General features: G+C 51.2%; 1 protein-coding gene across 1 annotated transcript; it reads left to right on the plus strand.

The window, feature by feature from the left end:
• The first annotated feature begins 72 nt into the window (after window positions 1-72).
• Csrp1 (cysteine and glycine-rich protein 1) lies at window positions 73-21,302 on the plus strand. The gene is given in 6 exon segments (NM_017148.2): window positions 73-110; window positions 9,927-10,039; window positions 14,747-14,915; window positions 16,270-16,399; window positions 19,683-19,776; window positions 20,167-21,302. Coding segments are annotated over 5 exon segments (582 nt in total). The 5' UTR covers window positions 73-110; window position 9,927; the 3' UTR covers window positions 20,244-21,302.
• The last annotated feature ends 504 nt before the right edge of the window (window positions 21,303-21,806 follow it).

A 21,806-nucleotide genomic window follows, 5' to 3' on the forward strand; every position in this document is an offset into this window, starting at 1 on the left:
GGCGCGGGAAACGCCTTCCGGAGGGGGGAAACAAAACGGCGCGCAGTACGGCGCAGCCAGCCACCGCTTCCCGGAGTGCTGTCGCCCGTGCGCCTCCTAGCAGCTGCCAGGTGAGTGCGCGCCCCGAGTAGCCCGCCTCGGGTCCCCGCAACTGCCCGAGCACCTGGGACGCACCCTGCGCCTATTGGTTTTTCCGGTCCTGTCGTAGCCCCGTCACTTGTAAGAAAAAGTTTGTAGGAAAAGTGATCCCAGGAGGGAGGTGGTGAGAAGTGGCCATAGTTAGCCCGCCAGTGCTTCCCTTTCCTGAAAACGCTGGGTCCCTCCCCATCCCGGGGCTTCCAGGGCAGCTGACTTTCGCGTGCTCTAGACCCAGGGTGACCCTGCTCCTCCCCACCCCCAACCCCCACCGCCTGCAGGTCTTGCAGAACAATCAGCGATTCTGTGGGCCACTGACACTCATTGTAAGGCTGAGGGATGAGGACATCCGTGCCACCCCTTCCCTCTCCCTCTGTTCCTGAGAGAAAAAGTGCCCGCGAGTGGGAGGGGGATGCATCTGGCTTGGTAGCCCCAGAGCGCAGGTCTGAGTTTTCTCCCCCCCCCCCCCCCCAGAGAACCAGATGGAAGCGGATTCATTTCACCTCCGCACTAAAGTCTTGGTGCTAGGTGAGAGACTACTGAGATCTCAAAGAGACAACAGGGGCCGATTCTTGAAAGCTGGGGAGCAGAAAGGACCTGAGAGAGCACATTATTTCTGCTAGTTGCAGTGTCACCCAACAAGCTGTTATCTGACAGGTGTTCCATCCGGGTGGCCCAGGTCTGGGTCTACTCTGCATGCTTCTGCTCCTGCACTGTTGCGATTGGTCAGAGCAAGGCTCTAGACTCTGAGCAATTACTTGATGTCAGGACCATGCCACCCACTTCTTGCTTCCTGAGGTGAATGAATGGGCAGGCCCTCCCCAGAGGGCACTGCACTGGGACACCATCACTGCATGCAAGCGGTCCATTTGCCTTTGGTGGAACATTTATCATGAGACCTACTCTGGAATTTTGGAGACAGGGTTTCTGAAAGGCAAGCAGACTGAGTTTCAACTCAGATTTGACACTTAATAACCAGATGACCTCAACGGCTCAGTTTTCTTCTGGGCCAGTACTTGGAGCATCTCTCTCTCTCTCTCTCTCTCTCTCTCTCTCTCTCTCTCTCTCTCTCACACACACACACACACACACACACACACACACACACACACACACACACACTGGCGTCCTGCTTTCTTTTTGCAGTAGCTCAGTGGACTGGACTTGTTAGCACTCTGTTATCTCTGAGCTAGATTGGGCTTCAGGACTGGACCCTAAAACGTCCTCCCTGACTTCTGATCCTCTCCCCAGGCCTTTGCTTAGGAAGCCAGGCCACTGTGTTGAGGAGAGACTGGTCTGAGCTCTGCCTAGGCATCTTGGAGAATCCAACTTGGCACTGCATACAGACCCTTTGCCTTGGCAAGGATATCCGGGGCGGGACAGTCAGTCCGGGAAGGAAGTTTATCCTGCAGAGGGTGTGGTGTTGGCCTGAGGAGGTAGAGAGGAGACTGTCCCCCAAGGCTCAGATGCTGAGGGATTTGGGAGGTTGTTGGAGAGAATCTGAAGGGCAGGGTCTCCAGCTCTGTGACTACCTGCTGAGAAAATGCGAGCAAGCTGCCTCTGGCCTTCCCAGGCACTGGCCTTCTTGGTTCAGCTGCTTTCTTTTGTAACTCACAGACTCTAGAACCAGTCAGTCCTTACTGGGTCAGAGTTGCAGGCTGAGAGGGTCATGTTTGAGCTTGATCGATGGTAAACCAACGTTGGGTGACTGAAGCTGGCTGTGGTGGCACGTGTCTAACCCTGGCACTTGGGAGAAGATGGTGGAGGATCACAAGTTGGAGGCTAGCCTGGGCTAATACCTAAAACAACAACAACAACAACCAGTCAACAATCAAATGCTGAATGAATGTATGTGCAGTCGTAAACAATTACCAACTAGTTTTTCCATGACTTTAGGGTTTGCAAGTTTTTATTCACTGTGGGTCTCCTGACAGAGAAAGCAAGTTGGGAAGAAATGTTAGTGATAAAAAGCTCCACACCATTCAGCTGTTTGGCATTAAGCAGGCAAATGCTTAGAGGCACCAGACTGGTTTCAATGGTCTTTCTTAAAGATACTATCGGAAGCAAGTGTCCTCTGTGCTTGCTGTGTGCCAGCTGGACCTAAAGCCTTCCCTGTGCTGTCCGTTATGAGGAAGGGGCTGGTGTTGGCAGCTGCTACAGATGGAAATGCTCGGCAGTGTTAAGGAACAGCTCAGGATCGCAGCTGGTCCCCGAGGAGCTGCTTTTCAAACTCTAGTCTGCTCCTACAGCCTGCAGTTTTTCTTTGCTCCTCCACACTTCCGCATTCCAGGTGACCTAAGGAAATGGAGTCATTCCTGAAGCCCACTCTGAGGCGACTGGTATTTAAAAGCATGGCTTTAGCATGGAAGGCTTCACGGTTAGATTGCCTGACCTCCAGGTTACCAGTCTGCTGCGTGGCTGAGGGTCCGGGGAGTTCCACAAGTCACTTCCCAGACACGCTTTCACCCCACCTGATCTGTGTCTGCGTTTTGGAGTCATGTTTTTAGGAAAGGAAAAAACAAAATCCTGGAAAGGAGACGGCTAGACTGGGGGGCTTCCTGTGGGAGCTGTCGCTTGAGGGATGAGAGGTAGCAGCTTGAGGCCTGAGAGGAGCCTCACCTACTGTTTCCAGTTGTCAGGATCGTCTGTGGTAATGACATGGCGTGGACTACGCAGCTTCCCAGGAATTTGCCTGACGTCAGTGTAGAGTAATTCCCATGTATGGTAAAGTGTTTAAATACCAGGCAGCTTGTGTTTCCAGACTCTGGCGTTGCCACTGTTATCCATAGAGAGTGAGTCTTAGGACTAAATAGAAAGCCCAGAGCTGGAATGCAGCCCAGCTGTCAGGAAGGTCCTCACCCCCGGGGCTGGGTGTTCTTCATGTGGGGGGTACGTGGGCCGGATCTCTCTGAGATGTCAGCTGTGAGCAATCCTTTGGTTCCCCCCCCCCCCTTTTTTAAAATTAATCAGAATCATTCAGACCTTTCTGTTCAACACAGGGCACAAACAACTGGTTCTGCTCTCAAACGTCATTCCAGGCAAAGAGCAGATTCAATTTGATCATAACTTAATTATAAGGTTTCTTGCACTCGTTTAGAAATACTTAAGGAAGTCTGGGGCTGGATGCAGCCCAGCAGTAGAATCTGCGTCTAGTCATGGGCCCTGTTTCCATCCGCACACATGGTAATCAGATTTCTGAACTCCGAGGGTAGATAGAGAGCTGGGGCTGGGGAGTGAGGGTCCTGGTGAGGCGGGAGAACAAGATCTCGGTTTCAGTCAAGGCTTGGGAGACATGGGACCTAGAATAATGACAGCTGGGTGAGGTCTGACTGACTTCTCAGAGGGGGACCACATACAAAGGACTAATGAAGTCACTTTTGGGGGACCTGTAAAGCTGAAACAGAGCTCATTTTGGGGGTGCCCCTTTCTACCAGGGACCTTTCTTCAGGGTAGGTCTGTCCCTTAGGCACTCAGGTGTCACACCTAAGATGCAGGCTCCATGGGCTCTGAACTGGCGCCACCTTCCCTCTCTCCTGGCTCCGCTCTGGGTTTGGGGGCGGGGAAGAGACAGCCGCAGGGTTGGAAAGGGTGACAACACTCTTGTCTACCTGGCAGGTTCCAGAGAGCTCAGGGAACTTCTAGCAGCTCATTTCTACCCAGATAAATACCTAACAGGTCTCTACCAGACCAAGAAGGTGGGGACTTAAGCCCTGAGCTGGTCAAACCCTCTTTCACCCGAGGGAACAGGGATTATGGAGTGGGAGAGATGGTGTTTTTCCACTAGAGAGAGATGTGAGGTGGCTTGTCAGGTGTTTGACCAGGCAGGCCCTTCTTGGGCATAGGTGGCTGGCAGGCTTAGAACCCAGATAGATGATTCTTTTGACCTGAAACATGACCATCTGAACCCATCACCTCTGTTAGACTTAGGATGAGTGTAAGAGTCCGTGCCCTATGTCCACACCATGCCCACCCCATCCTCTACTGCTATAAAGGTCTTGCACCCTTTTCAAATTGAGCCTCTGTAGAGCTAGGCTTCAGCCGAATAGGCTGAGCAGCAGGCTTGAGTTAGTCTGTCCGGAGAGGGCAGCCATTGCCTTCCAGCCTCTGCCTAGCCCTGAGGATCTTGACATTTCAAGTAAACAGCTGATGGGATGTACCCAGCCATTTGACAGAAAATTCAGATTTTCTTCTCTTTTGAGATTATCAAGACAGTTAACTAGGACAAACAGAACAAAGTCAGCAAGTCCCAAGGGGAACAGGACTCTGAATGAACCCTCTGTGGATAATGCAGCCATAGAAGACAGAAGTGAGTCCTTGTTGTTATTTTCAGACAGTCTTGTGAAGCACTAGGATGTCCTTCCTAGTCTCAGTGGTGATCCTCCTGCCTCTCCTCCCCAAGTGGTTATATGCTTGTGCTCCTTAGCCCGACAGCAATGATTTGCTCATCTAGGGCCACATACCAGATACTCTGAAGAAAGATCCAGGCCCCTGCAAGTGACCAGGGGGTACTGGAGAACTAGACTCTAAGGAAACAGCTTGTCATAGACTCATTAGCTTAGCTAACAGGTGGGTTAGGAGATCCTCGGCCCCTACTTAGCATGCTAAGTCTCCTTCCAGACATAGATCAGTCAGGAAGGAAAGTGGTCAGGCATCTGTCCCCACATCTGACTGAGCTAGGCTGTAGGTGGCAACTGGAGGCATGGCCTCTACAGTGCAGTCCCATTTGTCAGTTCTAATTTAGGCGTCCCAACATGGGGAGCGTTCTGTTTTAGGGATGAAGTTGAGAAGTGCCACAGTCTAGGAAGAAGTGCACTGCACTGTTTAACCCCAGCTCCAATTTCAGTAAGCACTGGGCACAGCCTCCCCTAGGTCTTCTGTACCTCAGAACCAGGAAGGCAATTGAGAATGAACCACCATCCCTCTAATCCAGGCCTCTGGCTGACTAAGAGCAGCCTTCCTTTTAAGGCAATCTAACTTCCCCACAGGCGGAGTTTGGCTGTTGGCAAGAAGGGGCAGAAAGGAGGAGGTGGGATGAGGAGAGGCATCACCTCACTCTGGAAGGAGATGGCCCCAGACCTCTCCAGCTGGGATGTCTGCACACTGACTCCTGAAGGGTCGTCATCTAGCCAGAGAGAACAGAGCAAGCGTCCTGGCTCTGGCAGTGTTTCTGCTTTCCCTCTCGGAACCTCTGGGGTTCCAGCCAGACTCCCATCTCAAGGAATGGCCCAGACAAGAGACATCCTGATTAGACCCCCTACACTGGCAGGTCCTTGGGTTTCACCCATCCTCCCTGACCCCCCTCCAGCGGCTATGTTCCTGATTCCCTGGAGCCCTGCTGGATATGAGCCCCTGACATCGGGCCAGGGAGAACAAGGAGAGGCCTGTATGGAGCTGTGGGTCTCCCCCAGCGGGAGAAGGGCTTTGTGTCTGAACAAAACACTGCTTGGACCGGCTTCCCACCACGTGGCGAAGGGACTGTGACTCCCTTAGCGGGTGTCCCTAGGGACATGAGCCTGTCCCCTATTGCTTTAGGGGGTTGCACAAGAAGGAGAAGGTCCAAGAGGAAAATCCATCTTGATGAACTGCATACCCACCCCGGGCAGCAGCCCTTGAACTCGCTCTGTCCTTAGCCTGATGACTGGGGTCACAGGAGGGCAGAAACGTTTGGATCTTTCTTAGAATCCAGTTCTGCCTCCTACAGCTGTGGTGCTATGAACTGGTTGCCCAACCTCTCTGGACTTGGTACTCTTTATCTGCAAACTGGACATCTATCTCTTCCCTACCCTCAGAGGACAGCTGCATGAACTATCCTCTGATTCAGAACCTGGGTTCCCAGAGCAAGGAAGGAGCAGGGATGGCTGACAATTAGATGGTGATGTGTTTGCTTTTCTTGCTGAATTGCTCTTCCTCTTACATGGGCTTGTGGCCTCGAGTCTTTGTGTTCAACAAGTAGGGCTAAGCCCTGGGTCCTCAGGACAGAAAGAGGTTGAAGGGGTCATGAGAGGCTGGGATGGAGGCTGGCCCCAAGGTTATCTGAGGAGGCGGAGAGGTCATGGACAGGTAGAGGAAGCTACACCTCAGGAGGTGTGGGCCCGTGGAGCTAAGGTCAGTCCTAGACTGAGGGAAAGTGTGTGTGGAGAGCCAGCAATGGTCTCTCCAGTTCTTCTGTAGGAAGTGATGCGGCCAGCCTCATCTGCATCCTCCTAGCTAGCTCTTCAGGAAGGCATGGTCTGAGGCTTCTTTCATGTTGGGCTGGGCACTCAGGGTTGAACAGAGACTAAATTGACAGCTTCAGGTCTGTGGGTAAGTAAGACAAACCAGCTGAGGTCAAGCAAGCTGAGGTCTGCAAGACCCAGGGCAGAGTTCTGATGTATGGTGGCAGGACATCCCTGGTTTCTGGGGGCTATGGAGGGATGCTGTATGAGAAAGCTGGGAGCAGCTGCCTGGGGAATGATTAGGGTGTGTCAGGACCGTCGCTGTGTACACCACTTATGTGACTGTCAAGTAAGTGACTAACAGTAAATAAAGAGAGGTTGTTGCTTGTGTAACCAGCATGAAGAAGCACACTGAGCTATCGATTTGGCTTAAGCTGGTTGTTCAATGGCATCAACCGAGACTGGAGACTCCGTTTACTTAATAGAACTCTTTCAGTTCTATTTTGGGCTGACTGCCCCTTGTTCCTGTCTCCTTGCTTAGGGTAGGGGTGGAGAGCACTTGCTCCAAGGAAGGTCTCTTAGAAGACAGGGTAACTTGTTTCTTCCAGAGCTCCCAGGAATTCCTATTCTATACTCTTACACATAACCAACCATACATAACTAGGTTAGGCCCAGGTCACATGTCATGGCTAAAAATGAGACTAATATATGTAGTAGACATATTCTTCTAGGGGTGGCCATGCTTGCTGGGTGAAGGTGAGTCAACCAGGCAAGTGGAAGGGCTGGGAAGAGGAGCGGGGTAAGGTGCTTGAGGGCCGTAGAACCTTAAGGGCATGCATGGTATACAGCCTTGGGTGTGAGTGAGTAAGGAAAGGAGAGCAGAGCAGGACACAACTAGGGAAGAGTGAAGAGCCCCCATCTTTGTTCTTTTACAAACATAGAGGGTAGTGATGGAGAAATCGGGAAAAATTGGGTATGAGTCTAGCTGGCTCATCTGCAAATGGAGGTATTGTGGGTGAGTGCTCCTAGAGAAGCTCATTGGAAATTAGCTAGGGTTGAACTAAGAAGAAAAGCAGGGCTGCAGATATATGGGAGTCTGCATGGAAGTAGCAATAGATAGGTAAGAATGGAGGAGACTGGGTCTAGATGGAACCCCAGCTTTCAGGATGAGGGGATGAACATGTATCTCTCCTGCTCCGACAGTACTTTGTGCCTTTTGATGTGGTGGTGTTTGGCCTCAGTAATCCAGGAACCAGCATCACCACCACTTAGGCCGACTTCTCAGCCTGCACAAGGTTTACTGGGTCCCATTTCTAGGTCCCAGGTGCTGCAGAGAGATACATCTGACCTGGACTCATCTGAGCTTTTAAAGCCACCCATTCCCCCACTGCCCTTTGGATACCCATTCATTTACCTGTGTGTCGGGTGCTATGCAGGGCGTGGGGACTCCATGACACAGATTTGGGGGCACTTTCTCATTAGACTCCTTTGGCTCTTGAACAACAGACTCTTGCATCTCCCATTTGTTTCCTTCCCTAACACCCTGTGTCTACTCACTGTCCTCAACCTCCTTCAGACCCATCTTATATCCTCCATCGATTGAGCCTTCAAGAGCTTATCTTCCTTTCATAGGCTTCTGTTGGAGGAGCTTGGAGGGTCATTGCTCCTTCAGTGCTTTATTTTTGGTGGGGAGAGGGAAGAAGCAGGTCATCCACATAAGGACATCCAGCATCCTCGAAGTCCCATGCCACTGGCACGTGAGATCAGCTGTCTGTCCCCTACAGTTGCTGGCTTGTGTTTTATAATTTTGAACACTCATGGTATGCCAGACCTTTGACATCCCATACTTCCTCTAGTCACTGGAAATTACCTATGAAGAACTCTTACTTTCTTTTCCATTTTCAAGATGCAGAAATGAAGGTCTGGAAAGTCCAAGTCCCTTGTCCAGGGTCATCTCTCGAGTGAGAGGCGGGATCAAAACCAGACTGAACTATCTGGCACTTGGAGTGCTGGTTAAAGCGAGAGTCCTAGGCTCGGCCAATGCCTTCCTTCAATCCCAGCCCTAGGCTGTCAGGCCTAGAGAGGAGGTTGAGGGGTGGAGGGTTGTGGGGGTGGGAGGTGGAAGGGTAGGGTTGGGGGAGGTGGGTATAGGCTCTTCTACCATACCTGGCTTGTTTTGGATTTTAAGACATGTTCTTTCATTATGTAGCTCAGACTGGTCTCAGGTGTGTCTCAGCCTTTCAGTGTTGGCATCACAGGCAGGAGTTAACCCTTCCCTGCCGCCTAATATACCAGAGGATGTGTGATGCCTGTGTGTGTGGTTCAAAGAATGTTATAAAGGAGGGTCGGTGGGTCAGGCAGTAAAAGGTGGAGCCAGAAGACGCTGCCATGAGTGGAGATGGCCCATGAGCACGTGGCCAGGAGAAACACGTAACAGGGGACGTGATGGTGCGGGATTAAGTTAGGATTGCTACAAACCTGCCCTGTCTAGGCTTATAGTTTGTAAATAATATACCTGGATCATGTGTGCTGGCTGGGACCATAAACTCATTCTGCACTTGTACTTTGGCGTTCTCCCAGCAGATCCTACCTTTCCCTGTTCCTTTCTCGGTGATGACTCTGGGCCAGTGGATTGTGATGGCCCTGCCCTCCATCTTCTGGGTTACTTTTCTTCTACCCATATGTCCCTCCATTGACAATACGAGTGTTGCTTACTTGTGAACTTTGCGCTGCTTTAAGAGCGACAGACCCTGTTTGGGCTGCCCCCTTTGGAGCCATTCGCTGTGATGTGCCGTGGTGACACCTGGCCCAGTTAGCTCACTTACGCTGCGCCTGGATACTGTTTGCAAGCCTTGTATCTTATGATCTTTTCATATAGGTGTGGAACATAGGGCCAGTTCCCAGCAGCTCCCCAGCAAATAGGATGAAGTAGGAGAGGGAGGACCCCCACACATACGCGTGCGCACACACACACACACATCACACACACACATACATACACACATCACACACACATATGCTCACACACACACATACATACATACACATACACATACATACAGACATCACACACACATATGCTCACACACACATACATACATACACATACACATACATACAGACACATCACACACATACACACACGCCACACACACATACATACACACACACACATCACACACACACATATGCTCATACACATACATACACATACACATGCACGCATGCATGCGTGCATACACAAACTTGCCAGCAGCAGCTGGAGAATGGTCTTAAGAACCATTCTTGGGGTTGGGGATTTAGCTCAGTGGTAGAGCGCTTGCCTAGGAAGCGCAAGGCCCTGGGTTCGGTCCCCAGCTCCGGAAAAAAAGAACCAAAAAAAAAAAAAGAACCATTCTTAACACATGGTGGCTCACAACCATCTGTAGTGGGATCTGATGCCCTCTTCTGGTGTGTCTGAGGACAGCTACAGTGTACTTCTACATAATAAAATAAAAAGTTAAAAAGAACAAGTCAGAAGTAACCTGCCATATCTGGCCATCCCCTGCGAGACCTCCCTGCTGTGGCAGTGTGTGTTTTCATCTCCTTGTGTGTAAACATCATTCTCATTTTTATGTTGTTTTATTTTTTTCCCAGAATGCCAAACTGGGGAGGAGGCAAGAAATGCGGGGTGTGCCAGAAGACAGTCTACTTTGCTGAGGAGGTCCAGTGCGAGGGCAACAGCTTCCACAAATCCTGCTTCCTGTGCAGTGAGTACTGCCCAGGCCTGCTGTTGCTGCCAGGGGACCTGGACAGGCCTGCCCCCACAAGCTTGCCCTGTCGACACCCCAGGGAACTGCTCCCTGGGGATGTAAACAGCTTGACATTTGGCTGAAGCACAGCTGGGGAGGAAAACACTTAAGGGCCTCTTTGTTCCCTTCAGAAGCTGTTTTCTGAGGGGTGAACTGGCCCGAGCTGGTGGGGGGGAGGGTGCTGGGGTGTGTGTTGGGGTGGGGGTGGAGGCAGGGCTGGGAGCCAAACTGGAAAGGCTCACTCAGGAAAACTTTCCACTCTCCCTTTGTTCCTGCCACTCTCCTATCATTTCTTTTTTTCTTTTTTTTTTTTTTTTCTTTTTCTTTTTTTCGGAGCTGGGGACCGAACCCAGGGCCTTGCGCTTCCTACGCAAGCGCTCTACCACTGAGCCAAATCCCCAACCCCTCTCCTATCATTTCTGAGAGACACTTTCAACCCAGTCTCACCAGCCTTCCAGTTAGTTACCCCTGGCTAGGTAAGAGGCCTCGACCCTGTGTGGAGGGTCAGAGAGAAAGGAGATTAAATCTCTCACAGCCCCTTGTCCAGGGCACAGGGGCCTCAGGGTTCTCATCCCGCTCACCCACCTTAGCCGGAAGGAGGAGTTCCAAGTTCATGGCTATCTGCAGTGATCCAGTGTGAGCCGCTCTAGCACCTCGATAGTATAGGAAACCATGCACAGGGCACAGAGCAACCGGGTAAGGTCTGCTTAGCCCAGGAACCGGACCTCTCTGATGCTGCTGTGGCTGGTTCCTGGATTAGGTGATGTGTCCTTGGAGAAGCCTCTCTCAATTCTTAAATGATACGCTCTTTGTGGCCAGAGCAGAAGTCTGGCGTAGCCGCTGGCTTTTCTGGAAAGGTAGGCCCTATGGCAGGCAGTAGGATGCCTCGATTGAGCCTCAGTCTTCAGAGCCAATCTGATCGGAGCTGGGATTATAATTTACTATTGTCCGTGTGATGATGGACAAGTTCAATACTGCGTAGGGTTACTGTGAGAGCTGAAGTGAAAAGAGTTTATAAAACAAAAGAAGCACAAAGTAGTGTGAGTGTTCAGTAAATACACAGAGTCATTGACACACACACACACACACACACACACACACCACAGCAAGAGGGAGCTCAGGAGAGCTCACTGGAGCTGAAGTCCCAGCCCATCTGAGACCCAGGATCAGTGGCCAGGAGCTCTGCATTCCTTTGCTCCCGGGTGGTCTGATGTGGAGTGGGATCCAGATAGCACACTGTGTATTCGCCTGACAGTCACATCTCTACCTGTGGCTGAGCAGGCCAGCCTGACGCCACCCAGCACGGGTCAGCTGGGTTCTCTGCCCAGCAGGCCTGGCTGGCCAGTCCCAGGGTTCACGTCATAAATGAGGAGATGACAAGCTTTCGTGGAGCTCTGCTGGCTTCCAGCCTGCCAAGGAGGCCGTAGACAGCAGCTGCTAGTCCTTAGCAGCTCATCACGTAGGGGCTTTTCAAGCCTTTATTCCCCTCAACCCCACATCTACCCCCAGAGGGACTAAGACAGCTTGGTGCCAGTTGGGAAGGGGGTCTGGACTTCTGGGTCTGAAAGTCTCCTCTTTGCTCTCAAATGTTTCCTAATCACTGACTAAAAGGGACCAGCTGTGTCCCTTTTTAGAGTCCTAATGGGAAGGCCTAGCTTCTGGTCAGGCATGGATGGAGGTCAGGAATTCAGGGGGCGGCCCAGAAAGGAAGAAGTAGGGCCTGGGACAGGGTGTGAGGAGGTGTCAGGGATTAGAAGTAATTGCAGAAAACCAGGCTGAGGAGAGGTTGCAGCTGTTTCTCTCTAGGGCAGGAGACCTATGGTGGGGGCGGGAGTGGGGCAGGAGGCTGAGGGGGTGGGAAATGGGGGAAGAGGAGGAGTGGGGTTTCCAGGGGTCAGAGCTCTGGGCTAAGCAGAAGTCCTGTGCTCCAGGCCTGCTGGGATGCTATCCCCACTGTCTTATCTCTAGTACCTTAGACAGGTACCATTCATGATGGCCACTAGACCTGGTCAGGACTGGGAGGAGCATCACTCTCCCTTCCAGTCAACTGGTTGATACGCCTGCCTTGAATTCATGGTAACCCACAGACTCAAAAGTTTTTCCTCAGGAAGGTTCAGCAGGTTCTGGCCTGGGTGGCAGTCGGGGCCATTTTGTTAGCCTAGGATAGTTCCTTAAAGGTCTGTTAGTTCCAATCCTTGGTGGTAGATTCAACCCAGTTTGTCACCCTGGAGGTTTAGGATTAGATATGAGGAAGCTGGAATGATGCAATAGGAAAGATAAGGGAGGCCACATCTTCCTGGGTTGGGCCTGAGGCGAAAAGCCTACAGAAAGCCTGCCCTCACCTCCACTCTGCCCCCTTCAATGTAGTAGAGAAAGACTTCTTCCCACCAGACAGCAAGTAGGTGATAGGTACAGTTTGAGTTCAGGACTATAGGAACCTTCCCTGAGGTGGCACGTCCAACCCTGAGTTGTAACCAGGTCCTCCTTCTTGGGGTGAGCTTGGCTGAGCAGCCATTTCTGCAGACGGGAGAGGCCTGTCTGCCTTATCCCTGTGCTGGTGGCCAATGGAACTGGTCTGCGGTGGCCCCTAAGCTGTTCCCCAGACTCCATGAGCACAGGAGAGACCCGCAGGCTAAGGCCTAAGGTCAGTTTTCACTCTCCACTTCTTGGAGGAGCCACAGCCTGGCAGAAAACCAGGACTGGAAATCAGATCTGGGATCTGACTTGGTCTTGCTTCTGGAAGACTCTGTGACCCCGAACATTTTTTGTGGGTTTTGGTTTTCCTTCCAGAGGCAGTCACTCTCCGTCTTCGGGTGTGGTGAGTGGGCACCACTTTTCCATATTCCCCAAGAGCCAGGTAGTGTCTGAAAACAGTTACCAAACAATGCACTTTACTGACCTAGGGTTTTTGTTTTGTTTGTTTTGCTTAACCTGATTTGGTAGACATTTATTTAGGTCTTCCTTGAATGAAGGATATATTCAAATTTTCCCTTGGCCAAGTGTTTTGGGGGACCCCACAAGTGAACCCCCACTATCCTTACTTGGGTGGAAAGGGGGGAGGCTATGGTGCGGTTACAATGGGTGGGACGGTACCTCTGAGAAAACCAAGGTAATGTAGAAAGGAGCAGGAGGTCTCGACCAGCATACGGGAGAGGCGGACATCTACAGGCATGGGCTTGGCCCTGGTGGGTGTCTCCAGTGTTCCTCAGCCTCTGCTGGAGACACAGGCCAAAAAAGGCCTTTTCTTCCTCAACCTCGATCTCTGTTTTCTGCCTTCCCTTCGATTTTGGAATTCCTGATTCAAAGTAGGTCTAAGTTTCCACAGTTCCCAGCTGGGCTAGTTCTTGACTTCCCTCCCTAGAAGGGAATGTCGGAGCCTTGGCCTGTTGTTCTGGCTTTAGTGTTCCCTGGAGCCAAGCCCCAGGGGAGGTGGTGGGAGGTTCCATATTTGGGTGGCTGAGAGTGCTGGAATGAAGTAGAGATCTCGAGTCCTGGATAAGAGGGTCCTTATTTAGTCTGAAGTCCCCAACCTGGGGATCAAAGAGAACTGGGGGAGGGCTGGTCCTTTAAAGGTAAAAATGGCAACTTGTAAGGAAGCTTGGCCTCTCCCTTGGTGTCTGTAGACTTCCACCTTCAAAGGAGGTGCTCTCCCATGCTGTTCAGTTGGGCAGGCTCAACTCCAGTCTCTAGGGGATATTAAGTTGAGTCCCCTGGGAGAAGTAGGAGGCAGGATGGAAGTAGATGTTCTCACTCCCATGCTCCTACCTGTACACAGTGCTACTGGGGTAGCTGACATTTATTGCGAACCTTCTGTGTGCAGGACATTGAGTTAAGCATGTTACGCCTGAGATCTCACTTGATTTTCCTAACTACCTTTTAGGGCCAATGAGATTGCCCACGCTCATAAACGAGGACACTGAGCCCGGAAAGGCAAAATTGTTTGTCCCAGCCACCTACGTGGACTGGAGAGCTGATTCCAGACTCTCGACAGACCTTGTATGTTGGATATCTGGCACAGCTCATTGTGAGATGAACAGTGTTCACTGCTTGAAGGTTTCCTAGCTCACTCCAGCCCTGCCTCTCCTACGCTGTGACTCAGAACATCCTTCCATTGTGCCCGTCCCCTGTTCTCCCCGTGGTTTGATAACTTCTGACACTAGAAACCACAAATGGAGTTCTGATCACTGTGACTTGTATCTCATTTCAAAACCTACTGTTTTGGGGACTTATCGGCCTTTCATTTCTTTTCGGGGTGTATCACTTCACCTGCATTCCTGCTCCAGCTGTAATAACACCCCCCAGATGTGTTCTTTCTATGCCACTGCCAGAGGCAGGAAAACACTGTTCCTTTCTGCCCTCCTGTTTCCTCTCCTATTGGGACACAAGTTCTCTCTATTAAAAGCAGGATGAAAAACTCCATCTGGTGTTCTGTGGCTTAGGTCTGCCTGGGCTGTGGCTTCTGAATCTTGGGGCGCACTGAGACTTGGATAGGAACCAGGGTACAGAGGTTTGAGGGAAACACCCCCAGATTCCTGGAGGCCAGGCCTTGACCTAGAGTCAGATATTCCTGGAAGCCAGCCCATTGGTCACCCTGATGGGCTCCTTTTCTGTATGAGTCACTCCTGGGAGATCCCAGGACTCACCAGTCCCTCGTCTCCTCCCCAGTGGTTTGCAAGAAGAATCTGGACAGCACCACTGTGGCAGTGCATGGAGAAGAGATCTATTGCAAGTCATGTTATGGCAAGAAGTATGGACCAAAAGGCTACGGCTACGGGCAGGGTGCAGGCACGCTGAGCATGGACAAGGGGGAGTCTCTGGGCATCAAGCATGAGGAGTGAGTACAAGATCCTCTCTGCCTTTACTTAAGTTCTTGCCCTGTTCCTGAAACGGACACCAGCGACAGACCTTTAGTTAAACAGTGGAAGGTCTGAGAATGCACTGATTTAAAAGGGAAAGCTGTACAGGGTGGTCCATGCCTGTCATCCTAGGGAGGCTGAACCTGGAAGATCATGAGTTCAAGATCTGAGCTACAAATAAAGACAGTGTCTAAATAAAACCCCAAACGAGGCTGGGGAAAGGAATCACTTTGTAAAGTCCTTGCCGCATAAACATGAGGACCTGAGTTTAATCCCAAGTATCCAATGGGAAAGTTGGGTATTGGCAATGTGGACCTATGATCCCAGTGTTGAGGAGACAGGAGGATACCAGGGACTTGGTAGTCAGCTGGTCTAGCCGAATTGGCAGGTTCCAGATTCAGGGAGAGACCTGTCTCAAAAAAATAAGGTGGAGAGGAATTAAAGCAGACACGAAATGTTGACCTTTGGTCTTTACATATATGAGCACATGCATGCATGCATGTTCACCTTACATGCACACACACACACACACACACACACACACACACACACACACACAAATAAAAAATAAGCAAATAAAATAAGAATAGATGAGAGGAAGCCACGGAGTAGGTCTCTGTGAGGAGCTTCAGGGGCAGCTGAGGACTAAGTGTGACCTCTGCCTGGAGCGCTCAGCCTAGATTTTTACAAGTGTCCGAGCTGGAAGGGGCCCTAAGAGTTATGGTCCAATTTCTTCATTTTATAATTGAAAATTCAGAGAGTGTCAGCGCCACTACCCTTCACCCCTGCTCAGGGGAAGTAGGCTCCTGGGCCATGCCTCAGGGTGTCACTGGGTCTCCCCACTCTTAACCTTCCGTCATCTCTTGCCTCTGAGCTGCTGGGAAAGGGTGGCTGTCAGCCTGGCTATTGTCTCTGTAATGGGGAAGTGAATGGAATGATGAAGACTCACCAGATTTCAGCCAAGGTCATTGCCCTAACGGGAATGCTCTGTCAGCAGATTTCTCCCGGAACGAATCTAATGGTAGATGATCTACAGAAGTGAGGGGCAGAGGCGGGATTCTTAGAAACGATGTGTTAAGTGATTCTGGGGGCTTTAACTAGGTGATGAGGAAATTGTACTGTGTTGCCAATCCTTGAGCTTTGGGATCTCAGAGGCCATGGTGGCCTTAGCTTTGGCCCAGTCCACAACAAGAGAGGAAAGGGTTCTACCCCTGCACTCTTAGTCAACTTGCCACATGTATGTACTTTTTTTTTCTTTTTTTCGGAGCTGGGGACCAAACCCAGGGCCACTGAGCTAAATCCCCAACCCCATGTATGTACTTTTGTGTGTAGAGCCCCCGGACACAGGCCTACCACCAACCCCAATGCATCCAAGTTTGCTCAGAAGATCGGCGGCTCTGAGCGCTGTCCGCGATGCAGCCAGGCAGTCTATGCAGCGGAGAAGGTGATCGGTGCCGGGAAGGTGAGGCTCCTCTGGATATGAGGGAGGAAAGAGGGAGGTGCACTGCTGAAATGTGAGTTACAGAGCTGTTTGAAGGATGACTCTAGATCCGATCTGGGCAGCAGCCTGAGCCCTGCACTTTGCCTCCTTCCAGAGATAAAGTGACCTGTTCCTGTAGGCTGCTTGTCCCAGATCCTAGAGAACTCATTTAAGCCATGAACTGTACCATCCCCAGTGCCACAGATTGTCTCTGGTCCCTTTGTAGGGCATTGCTAAGGTTAAGAATGTAGGTGGATATGGAAGGGCCCACCCACTAAGATTTCGAGGCTGGGTTTCCTTCCTTCCTTCCTTCCTTCCTTCCTTCCTTCCTTCCTTTTTCTTTTCTTCTCTTCTTTTTCCTCCAGCTTCCCCCCCGTCCCCAGACTGTGAGACCCTGGCTGTCCTAGAACCAGGCTGGCCTCAAACTCATAAAGATCCACATACTTCTGCCTCCCCAAGTGCTAATATTAAAAGGTGTGCGTCACCAATACTACACGGCTAGGTTTTCTGAGAGGGTTTCTCAGATAGTCCAGTGGTTAAGAGCACTGACTGACTGACTATTTTGTGGGATGTGTTCTGCCAGAAACACACTCCTACAACCCTTAGGACAGAGGCTTTGTGGGGTAAGGTCCTGTCAGCCTGCTGGAAGAGTTTACCACATCATCATTCCTTTGCCTACCCCACCCCCATGCTATTCTGATAGTAGCTTCAGTGGGTGGGCCCTCCCAGCTCCCAGTCTGCAATGCTCAAGGAAAATCACCCTGGCCAACCAACTGTCCAAACAGCCCAGCGATCATTTCCTTGATATTCAGGCTTTGGTGGGAAAGAACAGGAGAGCCCTGGGGATTTGCAGTCTTAGACTAAGAGTCAGCAGATCACAGAACACGTACCCTCAAGCAGTGTGGTCAGAGAGGACATCTGGATCCTCACTCGAGGCCTGGGCTGAACAAGTGATTTGGTCATGCTCAGACAGCAAGCCAATGGACCTATGGTGCGTGGGGCCTGTGGCCAGCTCTTTTTGGTTTGTCCCATGGCTTCGAAGGCCCTTTGATCTTGAGGAATGGGTTAGTAGTGGAACGGGAATGGATGCTTGGGCCAAGTCTGGATCACAGGACCTCTTCATTGCTGCTGAGATTATCCCCGCCCCACAGATCAAGAAGATGAGAGTCCACAGGGATGCATAACCTGCTCATATCTTCCAGCTAGGAAGCAAACCAGAAGCCCAACCAGGCTTGCCTTGTTCTGAAGCCCTGTCTCTTACTACTGCTGACTTCACTGTGGGCCACTTAACCCCTTTGAAAACATCTCTATACTTGCAAAGACCGGAAAGGGCTGTTGAACCCGCCATAGCGATGAGCTGCCTCGGTCCTGCCTAATCTGCTTGAATCTTGGTTTTGCCATTCACTTTCAGGCAGCCTTTCTGAGTGTCAGTCATGTGTAATGTGGGCCAAGGGAGTGGAGCTATGATGAAGTGAAACCATGACCACCTCTGACATACAAAATGTTTTTAAGATTATATGAGGAAATACATGTGTAGTGGGCATTGCCGTGCCTTAAATGTCATGAACACAGGAGCCTGTCATGGCCACACATGCCTGTGATCTCAGACTAGACCCCCAAAAGGAGGAAAAAGGAAGAAATAGTAATATCAGAAGTCATCTTTTCCCTTTGCCTACCCAGGAGTCCCAATTTCCATGGCTTAGGGTAGATTGAACTGAGGCCGGGCAGGAGAGGCGGCAAACGCCTTTAATCCCAGCACTCGGGAGATGGATCTCTGAGTTGGAGGCCAGCTTGGTCTACGGAGCGAGTTCCAGGGCAGCCAAGGCTACAGAGAGAAACCCTGCCTTGTAAAACAATAAAATAAAACAACATAACATAAAAGAATAGAATAATTGTCCTAAGGAGCGGACTAAGAGCATTTTGAGTTCAGCAGGAAAAGGGACCAAGAAGCCCCCTTAAGAAGCCTTAGGGAACACAGCATGCCTTTCATTGTCGGGTGAACTGGCAAAGACACTATTTCAGGGGTGGCTGGAAAGTATGAGGGATGCGTTGGGTGCAGGGGTAGTGGCTTCTGCTTTACAGAGAGGCTTGCACAAAGCACTGAAGGATAATTAAGATGGTCTGCCCACCCCATCCCGGCCCCCTGCTGCTGTCTCTTGGGCACATGAGGAGCTGAGGAGTGAGGTCCAGTGACCAGGAAATCTGAAGGCCCCAGCTGCTTTTCCTGCCCTCCAGCCTGGGTGCTGGTCACACTGAGGAGCTCACCAACCTTACACGGCGTTTTGTTGTCTCAGATGAATGCGGCCAGCCTCTTCCTCGTACACATCACCTCAGCGTGTTCAGCTGCTGCCGCTGGGACTTGGTTGTTGAGTTGTGTTGTTGATGTGTAGCCGTGTATGTGTGTGTGTGTGTGTGTGTGTGTGTGTGTGTGTGCATGCACGCATGTACGTGTGTCTGCCATGTATAGACTTGAGTCCTGCCTTTCTTGAGAAGCCCTTTGCCTTCCTTTGGAATCACAAAGGACCTTCTGTGGCTTTCTGTTGAGTTCAGTGCACCGCAGACAGACCTATTCCCCTTTCAGTAACCATACAGATTTGACTCAGGGCTTCCTCCAGGCCTGGCCCCACGCAAGCACTTGACTCTGGTGAAGCCATTTAATTCTGGCAGCTGCCAAGCAAAGGAAATAAGGCCACACCACTCTCTGAGAGGAACTGAAACGAGGCACCACGTTCTAGAACCTCAGAGGTTGGGCTGGTGCAGGAAAATCACAGTGATAGATGCCTGCTCCGCATGGCTGTACACCAGCCATTCACAGTGATTATCTGCCATTTTAATATGAAATCCTCACATCCACACTGCATCCTGCATCAGCGAGGTCTCCTGGGAGGACATCAGGGCAGCTATCCTAGTAGCCTGTGACAGAGCCAAGATAAATCCAGAGCCGTACCAGTTTCATAGGCAAAATGGTTTGGAGAAGGCTTGCCTGTCAGTCTGTGGGGGTTGCAGCCATCCAGGAGGGCTGTGGTGCAGCTGGAATCACTAAGCAGGGAGCCATGGTAACATCACATTCATGGTAACACATCACTAGTGTGCCCTTGGTGCCTGGCCTGCTCCCTTTTCGTCTGGGTCACATTCTCCTAGCGTCCCTGCCACTCCTACCTGACTTGCAAAATGTCTGCCCACTATGGCATGTAATGGTGGGGTGGGGTAGGGTGGAGTACCTTAGTCTCTGGTAGTGATGCTAACCATTTCCTCTCTTACCTAGTCCTGGCATAAGTCCTGCTTCCGATGTGCCAAATGTGGCAAAGGCCTCGAGTCGACCACCCTGGCAGACAAGGATGGTGAGATCTATTGCAAAGGTGGGTAGCTCCACTTCTCTCTGGAGACCAAGCAACCATGCTGTCGCTAATGAGCCGGCCCCTCCCTTCCAATCCAAGGGCCAGAGTGGTCTCTTCACGACACAACGGGAAACCAGAGAAGGAGAATGAGGCTTGGGCAGAGGCAGATGGAACGTAGGGCAGGGGGTAAGGGCGGAGCCTAAGATCTTAATACCCAGGGCTTTTCAGCAAACGATGTACTCCCTCATTGAAATAAGGGGAGATGTTCTCCTCACTATGGAGGCCAGGAGTACGATGGAGACGGGGAGGCGGGCATTGGTGGACTGCCCTCCAGAGACTGGGCACAAGGAGTGGTAGGAGGAGCTACTCTGGGGACAGGAATACATCCTTAGCCTTCTCTCTTCTCTGCAGGATGCTATGCCAAAAACTTTGGGCCCAAAGGTTTTGGCTTTGGACAAGGAGCTGGCGCCTTGGTCCATTCAGAGTGAGGCTGCCGCCTGCGTACCCTGCCTACTCCTGCACTCTCATAAGCAGTCCGTTCCTGGAAGCCATGGACACCTCCAAGATCCTCTCTCTCACTCAGCCCTGCTGCACATCACTAATGCCTTGGACTTGGGTGTTCTTTGGCTTAGGGGTCTGCCTGAGTTCCTTCCCCACTAAGGGCTTCCTCCTGCCTGGCATTCGATACCCTTATCTTTAGGAGACATCTGTCTAGTCACCCCTTCCCAGATACCAGGTCCCTCTCCCCACACCTTACCCCTACAGACCTCTGTGGCCAGGACACTCTCTACTGGCCAGGACACCTGACCCCACATCTTTGGAGCCCAAAAGAGCAAGGCGGAAGACCTGCGCTAGGGAAGGCTGTGGTTTATTGTATCCCAGAGTCTCTCTCTGGGTAGGATGCTGAGCTTCTTGGTGCCTCTCAGTCTGGGAAGTCCCCGTGAGAGGCAGAGAGGTGCGGATAGGATTGTGGGGTCATCAGAAGGAGCTTGTTCTCTGACCTCTTGCCTTTGAATGTGGAAATAATAACTTTTCACTTAGGGATGAAGAAGAACGCAGGTCAGAGGACCCCAAAATCTAGAGGTTGCCTGACCTCAAGTTCCCTGTTCCATGGGCAAGGGAGAGCCTAATGAATACCTTGAACAAGCATTGACATGGATCAGTGGTCCAGATCTTAGAGTGGTCAGTTCTGGTTCTAAGCTTGGGTCTGGTGGCTGGGATGGACAGCTTCTGTTGCAGCATAGCCCAGGGTAGAGCTGTGTTCTAGCCACTCCTGAGGGTCCTCCGAACCCCAGTCCTCCTCTCCAACCCAGACCCTTCGTTCACCCCACCTTTCTCTAGTAAACCTTCGCTCCCTTGCCCATCCCTTCCAGGCCCCAAGGTCAGGAGCAGAGGGAGGGAGGGGAAGAGCTGGGCCTTAATGCTCCTGGGGATGGAGACGGGGACAGAAGGGACAAGGCTGTGTACAGCTATTTGCTGCAAGGGCTGTAGGCATGGGCTGTTGAAGCTGATTTATCATCTGATCAATAAAGCAATTTAGAACTGAACTCTGCTTTCCTCGTCTGTCTGTTGGGGTCCTGCCACATCCCAGAGCCAGGACTGGATTGGGCCAGAATAATCCCAGCAAGGCCTAGTAGAAAAGGTCAGTTTACTTTATAGTATCGATTATAAAGGAACCAAATGACTAAAGGTCTCACCCTGTTTGCTCTCCACCCCTTCTCAGGGTATGGACATTTTGTGGACTTAGCTTTTGAAAGGTTCAGTTAGGGCCCAACAATGCACTCAACTCTTCAGCTTTTGGAAAGCCCCTTGCAAAGAGAAACTTGGCCAGAGGAACTTTCTGGATCAACTCCAGAAATTTCACTTCTTGGAAGTGTGTGTGTGTGTGTGGGGGGGGGAGGGGTAAAGAGGGGAGGCAGCTAGTTGTCTGCTTTTCTGTTAGGGCCCTACACCCAGGTACACAGAAGACCAGACAGGAAGTAGGCATGTCTGAAAGGTTGTAGTGTTGTTCACTTGTACCCAGAGTTTGGCTGTGTCAGTCCATGAAAATG

The sequence above is a fragment of the Rattus norvegicus genome, chromosome 13 (genome assembly GCF_021556685.1).
Source record: "Rattus norvegicus strain SHRSP/BbbUtx chromosome 13, alternate assembly SHRSP_T2T, whole genome shotgun sequence".
NCBI lineage: Eukaryota > Metazoa > Chordata > Mammalia > Rodentia > Muridae > Rattus > Rattus norvegicus.